Source organism: Pieris rapae, chromosome 18 (genome assembly GCF_905147795.1).
Source record: "Pieris rapae chromosome 18, ilPieRapa1.1, whole genome shotgun sequence".
Lineage (NCBI taxonomy): Eukaryota > Metazoa > Arthropoda > Insecta > Lepidoptera > Pieridae > Pieris > Pieris rapae.
Genome location: NC_059526.1, coordinates 6376487 through 6389678, shown reverse-complemented (window position 1 = coordinate 6389678; position 13192 = coordinate 6376487). Strand labels below are relative to the sequence as shown.

The 13192-nt window shown below is 35.9% G+C and overlaps 1 protein-coding gene across 5 annotated transcripts in view; it reads right to left on the bottom strand.

The window, feature by feature from the left end:
- The window catches only part of LOC110995546 (latrophilin Cirl-like), a 256533-nt gene that overhangs the window by 11398 nt on the left and 231943 nt on the right, over positions 1-13192 (bottom strand). For all 5 annotated transcript variants that reach the window (XM_045632236.1, XM_022262753.2, XM_045632238.1 and 2 more), the window contains exons 3-9: positions 5240-5429; positions 4164-4270; positions 3311-3519; positions 2297-2444; positions 1619-1741; positions 973-1114; positions 351-511 (exon numbers count right to left, since the gene is read on the bottom strand). In XM_045632236.1, the coding sequence (XP_045488192.1) occupies positions 351-511; positions 973-1114; positions 1619-1741; positions 2297-2444; positions 3311-3519; positions 4164-4270; positions 5240-5429 (1080 nt within the window). The remainder of the gene's footprint in view (positions 1-350; positions 512-972; positions 1115-1618; positions 1742-2296; positions 2445-3310; positions 3520-4163; positions 4271-5239; positions 5430-13192) is intronic.

Below are 13192 nucleotides of genomic sequence, written 5' to 3'. Positions count from 1 at the left end.
CAGATTAATAACACTTATTCATCTCCAAATAATATTTTGTAGTTGTATTTTTACAATTTATACTACACAATTTTTATAACTTGTTAATAAAATTGCTTAATTTTACAAATTCATTTTATCTGACCAACGCCATTTTTATAATTTTAAATACAAATATAGTTTGAGCAGTGTTTGCGTAGTGGCTTTATTAACAAATGATCATGAAACAGATACAGAAATCTGAGGCCCAGACCTAAAAAGGTTATAGAGCCACTGATTTTTTCAATAGTTTAGATTCTTTTAATAGGTTTGATAAAGCGATTGATGATATTAATATTTGAAATTGAACTGAAATTTAAAATTCTAAATACCTTTAAGCAAAGCTTCAGAACCAAGTCTCCTGATCAATTGCAGCTGCCTCTCACTGGGTTGGTCCAGACCTAAGTCGTGGTAATTCTCCCCAGACTGTAACCCAGAACTCCTTCGTCTTGGACGGTCTTCTTCTACATGTTGGTGGGCTGTTAATGTGCACCTGGAAGTATAGAGTATGAATTAATGGACCAAGTAGTATAACCAGCCCACGATACTTACGAGACGAAAGTGTACTAACATAGTATTAGACGCTGGTGGATTTATACCTTATTTAAGTATAAGCTTCATCGCAGCACCAACAAGTTGTTAGTGCGAAATTAAATTTAGTAGTGACACCGATACGTCGTCATATTTATATATAGTCTGTGCGCACGTCCGTCGCAGGCGCCGATCGGAAAGCAACTGAAATACTAAACGACCGATTCTACGCACTACTGACAAGTTGACTTTGACGTTGACTAAGGTCCCGCACCACACTCGGGGATATTGGGAGATGTATATAATATAAAAAAGTACGCACTGAAATATAGAATCAGCAGTACAACAGCCGTCTGGGAAAATTATTTTTACATATACTACTAATTCCCGGGTCAAATAAAATTAATAAAGACGAGTACGTACTTCCATCTAGCCAACCCAGTGGCGCCACCTGGACATGGTTGAACAGCATAAGTCCCAGCCAGAGTCCAGTTCCAATGCAAACCGCGTGCTGTAACTTGCGGACAATACGACCTTCGGCCTAGAGCTGGTGTCGCACTTGTAGCTGAAATATTACAGTGGAATTTAGTTGGTAACAAAAAAAGTGTGCGGGTACACACCTAAGAAGTAAAAACTTTATGAATTTATCTTTCGAAAAATGATAACTTTACAGAAATTTGTTTGATAAAGTTTGAACAAAATGCTTTTATGATGATAGACAGATATTTCTACTAAGATGATGATTAAATTCTCTAATTTCATTAATTGTAAAAGAATTATTACTATCATTGTTATCGTTATTATATTTTTGTTATTAATGGCGGTAATTTTTTTACCAACGCCGAAAAAGTTTTTTTCAGTTCAGTTTCAGTTCAATAATAATTAAATATGTATAAAAAACATTGGCCCCTGTGGTAGTGTCCCTTTAATGCTGGGATTAATTTACATCGCTGTATTGCGATACCTATTCGTCGCTACCAGGCACCCACTGACAACGTAAATTGGCGTCTGTGCACTTGAGTAGTATGTTAGTTAATTAATTCGGTTCTACTGTCGCAAGGTAACTTACAGAATACTTTATCGTAATCATCTTCATTTGGTCGATTTTCTTTCGGTGGACTGTGTAATGATGGAGTCGCCTCAGCATCTTCATCTTTTGGCACCCATTGTGGAATGTCATCTGTCACTGCCACTGTAATAAATAATAAATAAATATAAATTTTGAGAAGAGATTGGTCGATATTTTTGCTCTTTGATTGTATGGTATTTATTTATTTTTTATAAAGAATAATGTGAAATATATAGTGACAATATTTTCCTGACATATAATTATCAAATGTATATATACAAAGTATTATAAACACTATTTTAAAAGAGAAAGTATAGAGTTTCTTGCCAATTCTTCTTCATAAAAATCTACCTTTTGGAAGAGGTATACCCCTTATACTCGTAGTAGTAATTTTTATTAAATATTTTTAACTTGTAATGTTGACTACCAAAAGTACAGTTAAATTAGGCCTCCGAAGGCCTAATTAAAATAAATAATATGACATGAGTTGAGTTGATATCGTATTATCAACATATTATTATTATTATTAAATAATTTAAGTATACCAGATACCATGATTCTATTACACACACAGAACGATATACCAATATCCTATAGGCATCATTTATAACGTTGCAAGCAACATAGAAAATTCAATTACGTAGTGATTGCTCATGCTTTTTATGCTAAATGATTTACCGTGTTCTTCTTCCCTATCCTTCGGCTTTTCAATCTTGGGAGTCTCTTGGGGTTTTGACACCTCTTCCTTTATAACTGGGACATTCTCTAATGGAACCTGAGGTAGTTCTTTCTCTGATGACGAGTCTTGCTGCCTTGGTGTTGTTTTCTGAAATATTAAGTCATTTTTATAACTCTTTGAATTTTTATAAAACACAGTAGCATTTAATTCGTACAATTTAACAAAATATGTGCTTGTTTGGTAAGAGCTCTTTTATAAAGATGGCGTTCAGTGTATGAGAGGTTCCTTTAGAAGGTTTAATTACGTTTGTAAAGTATTTTGTGTAAAACATTGTGTCACTCGACAAAACGATTAAAATAGGAATAGGGTCGACTCTTTATTTATGGCGTTATAGTTATAGCTAAGTAAAACTTGTTTAAATCCTTATCGTTTAGCCTTATCGTTTTTTCTATCTTCCAGGCAACAGTAAGGAAACAATAAATTAATTAAGATGAGCAAGCTTAAAACTACATATAAAATAACTTACACAAAGAATTGTCAAAACAAATATAACAAATATGTATACTACGAAAAGGGTCCCATGAAAAGAGAAATGTATAAGTAAAGTTTACAATAGATTACCGAAAGAATTAAAAGACTTTCCGACTAGTGTCTTTCAAAAGCGACTAAGTGCATTACTTTTGGAAAAAAAATACTATTCAGTATTGATTGAATTATGATTGACAGTATGATTATTTGTGTGAGACATTGTATTTTATACAAATTTAATAAGGTATGATATATACGATACAGATAATATAAGAATTGACTCAACCTAATAATGTAAAATGTAAATTAAGATAAATTTGCGCGCCACTGTGTGTGGCAGAATATGCGAACGACTTACGATTGTACCACCTTAACATTTTGTACCATATTCTTGCAATAAATAAATAATAATTATTATAATTATGTTTTTTGTTTTCAAATAAATATAGTTTTAGGCTAGTTATTCTAAAGTTTTTTGATTTTACCTTTGTCCCAACATTTCCTAATTGTATTTCAGGCGGTAGTGTAATGTGAGGTCTGAAAGTCGGTGGTGTGATCACAGTGGGTTTCTTCTTCTCTTGTTGGGTTTGCACTGGGTTCTTGAGGATCGGTGGTGCGGTAGACCTCCATACTGTTGGCTGTGACGTGATTAGCCAAGGTGGTGATGGGCGGCTGGTGGTACTCGTTGTTGATGCTGAAATTTATGTAGAAGATATTACTTATGTACATATAACACAACACTTAAATTATATTAATTTAAATACAGTTTATTTAGTTTTAAAGTTATATAAAAATCATTAGTTGTATTGTATCGTTCCACGTATGTATAAACCACGAAAGAGTGGATCCTAAATACAGAGAACTCCCTGGTGTGAGAAAGAAACTGATAGCTGTACCATATGTGCTTTAATATATAAACGAAATAAATATATTTTTTAAAAGAGCCTCACCTGATGTTAAGTGATACCGCCCATGGATACTCAATGCCAGAGGGCTTGCGAGTGCGTAGCCGGCATTAAAAGTGGTACGCTCTTTTTTTGAAGAAACCCTTAGTGGAATTGGTTCTGACATACATCAGTGAGTGAGTCAGTTCTATATAGTGGTGATGCGCTTAAAAAAACTCAGTTATGGACGTCAAGCTGATGCGGATGAAATTTCCTATCCTGTCTCGACTTTCGATGATGAGACTCTGCATGGTAGATGCGGTAGAAGATGCTCCACATCTGTACATCTTTAGATAGGAGACATCGCAACCATTTGACAGTTAGGCATAATGAGTCCCACCCGTTAGACTTCTAGTCTATAAAAATGTTATAATAATAGTATTTCAAAAATTACCTGGCACGCATTGATAGTGAGCCTCTAAGTACTTCAATGTGTTTGGACAAGGATCACCGAACATGTTAGTGCTGGCCAGTATGCTACAGTTTTGATGCATACTACATCTGAAAATATTAATAAGTTAATATTATAGTTAATATAGGACAACGTTCTCACTACTTTGGCAACAAATATCCAAATTCTAAATAAATTAACTGTCAGCTTTATAATTATTTGTTTCACACCAAAACCACAGCTAATATTATCTAACTTATTTGTACGCTCATTTAATCTTTATTAACAATACAAACGTCGAAAACAATTGCTACCTAATTATACTCAGTTAATTTTACGGTTTACGATTAATACTAATTAATTCAACATTATGGTCGTTTTCATTGTTCTCGTGCACCACGCGTTTTAGGCGAAAGTTTAAAATATTATGATGAACAAAGGGAATTCTAGCCGTTGACCAAAGTTAAACAGAGCGCGCTTTAGTCTCTACTAGTCTAGATTTTTAATTGAGGCTTATCTTGGAACTACTATCAGAGATGGAGCTAGCTAGCCCAGGACAGTATGGACTAAAATATGAGAGAAGCTGGTATACAACTGACGGATATACCATTACGAAACACACACGCAACATAAAAATAATAATAATCAAAAAAGGAATAAGATATTTATTAAGTGTGTAATTGTGTGTATTGTGGTAGTAAAAGATCCTGGCTCAGCATTATGCTGTGGAGCAGACGTGTTCCACAGCACTGGGCATTCTGCCAGAGACCACAAGAGACATAAAAAAAAACTCGTTGCATAAAAATAATCATTTCTTTTTCTTACCAATTATTTGTTATATGATAAGGTTATTTCTTTAATGTGGGAATTGAACCAACAAATTATTAAAATTATTATTGTACTTAAAACTAACTTTAAACTTAAAGCAAATAAAATAACCTTGAAAAATATTTGATTTTTTTTTCGAATCGCAACAATTTCGTATCATTATTTTATATGATATATATATAATATCATTCATACCTGTGAAATTGTTCTAGAATACATATCTTATTTTCTTTGATACATCTGTTTCTTACCTGCTATGTAAGACCCGTAAACTCCTCGTTGACATGCAGTTGACACTCCAATCAGTGTTGCCATGGTCATTGCAGATGGTTATCGAGAAGCGTCCATAATTTGCTCGTATGAGGTGGATCACGGAACCCTCGCCACACCCTATTTTTAACGTCTTCCCCTCGCATGCATATGCAGTTTCGTAGCGTGGTTCTGAAAAAAAGGAAGATTTCGGTGTTACAATAAATCAAATAAGTTTATAGGAAAATACAATTGACAAATGTATTTATAAGCTAACTTAAATTATATTTTTGATTAGACAGACTAAATTACTCTTTCGTCTCTTTCCGTCAAATTATATTTACTGCTGAAAAGAAACTTCAGCCAAAACGGTGCTATTATTATTTCTTAATATATACTATAATAATTCTAACAGATGGCGCTGTGTTAAAAGTACCAACGTTTCACATAAGCTATCTACCTTTCACATAAGTTCTTCTACCGTATCCCTTGAATAGTTTGCTACTATGTAATATTACAAAAACCTTAGCCACAGCAACGCTTGGCCGAGTCTGCTAGTTGAAACATATTTTTTAATACAGTTGCTCAAAAAGTGGCATATTGCAGGGAGGTATAGCGTTCGGAAAGTGGGCTATTACACACTCGTGCTTTTTCTTTGCCATTCCCGCACTCGTGCGTTTTCTTTGCCAACTGTCAAAACAATGTGTATTAAAAAGAAAAAACCAACCACGAAGGTTTTATTAAAAAGATTCATAGAAGTTTTTATGATATATGATTTCTAAATATTATAATAATTGGATTCAATAAGGTCGATTAGGTTTCTTTTCATTTCATATCAATTAAAAAAATATTAAAAAGAATTTTATAATATATGCAAATACGTATTTTTAAAAAGTTTACTAATAATTGGATTCAATAAGTTAGGTTAGGTTTATTATATTTCATATCAATAAAAAAAATATTAAAAAGAAAAAACTAACCATGAAGTTTTTACTAAAAAAAATCACAGAAGTTTTTATGATTCATGCAAATATTTTAAAAAGAAGCTATAGCTATTTGTTTAAATATCAGATTTAATGATTGGACTCAATGAGTTAGATTTGGTTTTCTTTCAATAAAAATAGTCTACTGAAGAATTGGCTGTATGGGCCAAGTTCCCTTTGCCTACCCAGAATGGGTGAAGAAAAGAAAAAACAAGCTTTGCTCATATTCTTTGCGGTTGGCGCCATTTTCCAAAAATGTTCTTTCGAGTTGAGTTATTTGTTGCACAAAATGAGTAATTTCGACGATATTTTATTTGAATGAATACCACCCGAACGCAGTATAATTGCACAAAATGCTTCGAAGAACAATTTACCGGAAACATATAAGTCGCTACATATCTACGTGCAACGAATTTATTCCGTAGAGAGAATAGAAAAAAACCAAATAGTTTAATTAAATTGCTTTATTTTTTCGCAACTGTATTAAAAATAGTCGTTCAGTACACGTGCGGTACCGTCATTGCAACTTGTCCCGACTGTCAACCCTCACCTTCGGCTGCGCCTCGGCTCGGGTAGACATTCGTCGGAACTCGTTGCAATGACAGGCTTTCCGCACTTGTAATGAAATATACTATTATAGTGATTTTCGTAAAAATATAATATCTAGTCAATTTCTATTCACGCCTATTCCCGAAGTGGTATGCAGAGACGGTATGGTATGATCTTACTACACTCTCGCTTCATCCACTTTCATAACAAGATCGTCGGTTATGGGTACTTTTAACTGTTGGCTGTTGACCAGTTGACTGACCCTCCTGGATTTGCAGGTATGGCAAAGCCTTTTTTTTTTTTTTTTTTTTTTTTTTTTTTTTAATGAGGTGGAAATGCACTTCTGCAGGCCCGCATCAAGAAACGAACTTAACGCGGGGACTGTGGGGCTGGATCTACACTCGAAACCCTCTGCTATTCAGAGGGGTAGCGAGACCCTACCCACTAAAACCACCTCAGCCCATCACACGCCCTTAAGATGGGCCCTCGGGGTTCGCTAGGCATTCTACCCAAGGGACCCGGGCTTATATCCGACATAGAGAGCTAATCATGACTTGCGGTTCCGGGCTACTCGAGGTCGAGCCCCCAACCTTGAACTACCGGTCCTTCTACAGGCATCCCCAGACCTCTCCCTCAGTCGCTCAGCTGCCTCCTTCTGCAGCATTACATGCTCACAGAAGGAGACCATTGCACTCCAGGCCTCCTTGCTCCCTAGCATTGCTATTATAATACCCGGTAAAGTGAGGTCCGCCCCTATAACCGATACCAGGTCATGACGCTCCCTTGTCCAGGTGACACACTCAGCCACAGTATGCTCCGCCGTGTCATTTGGAGCGCCGCAGTGGTGGCACAACGGATGTATCTCCCTTCTAGGCACCTTATGAAGATACCGACCAAAGCATCCATGCCCCGACAATATCTGCGATAGCGGAAACGTCACAGCACCCCAATGTCTATTCACCCAGTCTTTTAGGACTGGGCGGATTGCCCCTACCGTCAATGCACCAGCGCGGGGCGTAGCAAGATCGTCAGACCACCTTTTAAAAAGAATGTCTCTGGCATGACGCCTCACATGCCCCGCTATTTCCCCCCATGTGACGTTCCCGCTATCCATTACCTGGGCCTTCGCGCGGTATGAGGCAGCAATCACTTCTACCTCCCGCTCCCAAGGAGGAGTACCAGCTAACACACAGGCCGCCTCAAACGATACTGTACGGTAGCAGCGAGCTGCCCGAGCCGCGATCACTCGCTGCGGCCTCCGTATAAGCATACGGTTCGTCCGCCTGCTCAGCGCGTCGTCCCAAATGGGGGCCCCGTACAGGGCCATACTGCGAATGATTCCGCAGTACAGCCGGCGCACGCTTTGGCATGGGCCTCCAAGGTTAGGCAAGAGCGTGCCAAGTGCTCCTGCCGCCCTCACAAGTCTCCCCTCGAGAGATTTAAAATGGGGCACGAAATTCCAGCGACCATCTAAAACAAGACCAAGATATTTCATGGAGGGGGCCACCGGAATCCTAAGGCCTTCAATCACCAATGCCGCCCCCGAAGGAGGACCCATCTTTGGGCCATGAAATAGCAGGGCTTCCGTTTTGTCAAGGGACACCTTGAGACCCAGGGCCTGGATCCGCCTAACAACAAGCCTTGTACCGGCCATCGCAAGCTGAGCCACCTCCCCAAATGACCCTCCGCTCGCTACGACTAGAGTGTCGTCTGCATAGCAGAAGAGGCGCATCCCAGGAAGCAGTGCACCTCGCAGCACCCAATCATAGCTAATATTCCACAGAAACGGTCCAAGAACTGATCCCTGTGGAACTCCGCACATCACCGGATAGCGAACGATTTCTCCCTGTCCGTTCACAATAGCGACCTGTCGTCCTTCCAGATAGCTCCCTACTATTCGGCGCAAGTACAGGGGAACCTCGAAAAATTTAAGGGCCTCTCTGATCACGCCAAATGGAAGGCTATTAAAGGTATTGGCAATGTCGAGAGACACTGCTAACGCCCTCCCACCCCGCTCGACTACACTCTTGGTGGTATGGCAAAGCCTACCCAACCCGATCTAACCATTCATTCACTCATTCATTCGTTCCCTTCCTTCCCTTCTATCCTCTTTTAATTGATCTCTATTCGTTAATTAGTAATAGAGCAAAGCAATATTTCACAAAACTATTTTCATAGGCAGGTAATTAGTTGTCAAAGATATATCGTATTGCCCTTTCAATTGCCGGCCGCAGACCGAAAAACAACTCACAACCGCAAATAAATCCAATTAAACCAATCCGATATTGTTGCCGCATCGTTAGACCTAGGACATGGTACAATGGTTTTACAGGGTCTGCGCTGATGAAGTTATTTTGTGGTATTGACTTTTAATTTGAATAAGGTCATTATTCATTTAAACGATATGATTCATATGTATTTCAATAGTTGTGTTTATAGGCACGTAGATAAGCCTGTCTATCTGACACGCGATGCTTTTTAATGTGATGGCATTTTTTATTTTCGAATAATAACGGTTGGGATGAAACTTCAAAGCCTCAGTTATGGTTATAAAAACATATAATATGGACTTATTCCGTATTATGTCCAGACGCGTATTTTCGAATATAAGCAAATCGAATGGATTCTTAAAATCCCATAGAAACGAGCACTTACACATCCTCATACATTACACATTCACAAATAAATAGTATATATTCTTTTAAAAACTATATATATATACTATTTATTTGCTTATTTAGTCACATAAGTGACATATCATTCAGAAACTGTATTTGTGATCACAACATACTAATTGCAACAACTACTAGATTAAAACTTTACATTAAACCCCTAACGAATTAAATTATGTACTAATTTAAATACCTATGGAATACCTTACAGTTTTATGCCATGTTAGAAAACATTTGTTCGAAAAATGCGAAGATCAAATTGTCGGCTCTTCCGTTGTACTATTAATTAATTTTTACGTGCAATTCAAAGTGAAATTATTACTGTATGTGCTTCTTGTACTGTGGTAAGCTTTTTTTACACTGTAATAGGATTTTATTAATTGGAGAAAATATCTACGCGTTATAATTTTTTTAAATATTTTTAGTTAACTATATTCTTGGCTTGTGTTCTCGGGAATTGAATCTGCTATCGAATCGAATTCTCCAAACCAAACTCCTCTGAAACGGTTGTTTTAATTTTTCGTCTAGTAGGTCTGAATATGTCATAATCTATTTTTTATGATGGATATTCAATAAATAAAGACCTGATACAGTCTCCTTGGAAAGAAAAGAATAAACACTGGCTGTATATGATAATTAAAAATATACTCTTTTGTATTTTTTAAATAGATGTCATTTGTTTAAGTTGTGTCAAAACGAGTTAAAATAATAATAAATCTAGTCGGATTAATGACGTATGGTTTATTTTCGCTACGTCATACTTCAAAATGAAGCCTGTTAATGTACCTCGGGGTAAGGGGTACATATTTCTACGTTGTATAAGGGAAGATATTTGAAACATGTATACATATTTTTTTTATAATTTATAAGACCCACTACATCACCATGTGGAACCAGCTACCCATTGTATTTCCGAACCAATTCGAATTAAGGTCCTTTAAGAAAAGAGCCAAATTCTTAAAAGGCCGACAACGCACAGTCGAGCCAATATAAAAATTTAATAATAAGTCGTGAAATGCTATTCAAATATATATTATAACCTGTAGATTACGAACAACATAAATACAAGGAAAAAGACCCGATAGATTAGTGATGGGTCGCAATGAATAATATATCGACAATTATGAGCGACAGATGTTCGATACAAATCCGATACACGATATTAATTGGTATAATTACGGATCGCGTCTGTTTCTCTGTCCACAAATAAATAATGTCATATGTCATCGTATTTAATGCAGAACAGTTAAATGCTTCATATTTTACGACGAGAATCTAATAGATTTATAATTGGTGATTATTAATTTAAATTGTATTGTGTATTTGATACTTGGTTAAGAGATTAGCTGATAAATATTAATTTAACAGTGTTGGGGAAAGGGATGACGCTCTTTTCTTGCGTTCTAAATTTTTACTAACCACTGTTAAGCAATTAAGACTAACGTGCACTAACACTAATTCACTAATTCAAATGTTTTTCCCTGTCAAGAAGTTCTTGTATTAGTTTAATATGTTATTTTTTAACAGAAGTGAGATAGGTTACTTAAAACGAATTTATGTAACTAACAAACGTATAAGATATATAAAATCACTTTGCGAACAAGCAAATCGATAAATCAATCTATTGATAACAACACTATGCACGCGAAACTGCATTTTGTATCGATAACATCTAGCCGATTTTAAACCTCTCGAATACACCTGAAGGCTTGGACCGCATTGCAGGTTCTAACTGCGGCGGTTAGATCCAATCGAATCGGTTTACACCGTTTCCTCATTAATAACTATAGTGAGTAACTCTCAATATACTATGGAATCAGTCTTAGAACATCTGTATTTTTTAGTTGTTAATTGAGCCACAAGTGTTTTTCATGTGTCCTTTTTTATCACCGAAATCCAGATTGAGACGAAACGAGCTAGGATATCCACGCAATTTGAAATCGATTTTCCTTTGGTATTTATAATTTATTTTTTATCTACCTGTATATTATGTTGTGTTAAATACTTGTGACATTAAATATTGAATTTAATTTTTCTTGTACCAATGTATAAGTGTGCCTTGCTTTGTCTAATTTATAAATTAATAAAATTACTGCACCTTGCACTGTTTGAATGGTACTTCATTTTGTCTATATACAATAATGTAGTATGTATATTTCTGTGGTTTTATAGTGGTTGCCTAGAATCGCTCAATAAGGCCCCCAGTTACCCTCCTTTTAATTTTAATGTACATATTTAATATTGCAAGTATGAATAAATAAAAATAAGTTAGGAAGATACAATTTGACGTGAGAGACGAACTCTTTACTTTTAGTTTATTTCCATTTTGAATTGTGATTCATGATCTCACCTAAGCTTGACATTGCTTGTTAGCGATAAGGCCATCCATGTCCTACAAATTTACGTTACTTGTTTTAATTTGTAAAGTAGCGATAATTTCATACATATTAATAATACTGTAGAATTAAATATTTTTTTATTATAAGTATTGAATAATTATTCATAGTAATAGTAAAATTAAACAAGGTAATATTCAAATATAAGCCCGTCAATCAAAATCCTACACATGTTTGACGTTTGAGAAGTGAGACTCATGTCAAGAGAGAAGTCATGCTAAGTTAATCTTGCCCTAAGTTTAAGTGTAACTCCAGCATAAACTTATTTTTGATTTAGAAAAAAGTAACGGAAATCATTTCTGCCCCTAGGGTTTAGTCCTAACTCGACGTGTTAGTCTTGAACGCGTTTGCGGTTTACTTGCGGGAGAAATCGCAGTGCGGCCTCTCACTAACCCCTCAGAGGGGGCGATAAAAATGATTTATTATTGTCCATTTCTTGTTAGAAAGGGTCGAAAACAATTTACGAGGCATAAAGGGATGGGGTAATTATTTGAAACGAGAATTTTGTATTTTAAAGGCTTTTGATAATAGGTGTTCTTTAATAATTTATTGATAAACTTGTTTAATATAAGAGAAATTATAGGTTCAGTTAGCTATTTATTTAGCGCGTGCTTTGTACAATAATATGTAATAGACCAAAATTATTAAGAATTTTTATGAATAGAAAAAAATATTTTTCTGGGATGCTGTCATAGGACCCTTACTATCATTGGGATATATTCCTTTCCAACAAAAAAGTAATAATTCATATTCAGAAAAAGGCCAATTCAGTGTGCAAAACATACAAGATTTTGAGTTGATATTGCACTTTAAGGTTAGCTTTTGACATAATAACTCATGACAGAAAGATACTTTCTTTATGAAGGAATTTCATGAATTAACCAATTTGGTATCAAAGTAACCAACGTGGACGCATGGCTATCACATCTTTTTACGGTAAAAAGTGACTTGGATATTTTACTATGTTTTTTTAATAGAATAGGAGGCAAACGAGCCTACGGGACGCTCAAAAAGAGCAGTCACCGCAGACCATAGACAACCATTTTAGTGGGTGCGGTGTCGGCCTTTGATGAAGGAGTGTGGTATGGAGTTTTTGATGGCACTTAGATCTAAGGGAGATTCCCATGTACTCCCCACAGTAACACGACACTGTTCAGCTGTCTCAAACTGTATAATTTTACCATCTTACAAAATTCACAATTTTATTAATCCCTTGCGACTTTCATAACATTGTAATTACACGTAATACAATACCTAACCAAACATCAACTTTATTTCTTTAACACAAGACTTACATTTAAATAAAATTTCGGCCACTATTAATGAGGCCCCATCATTGATCCTTGTTAGACCAT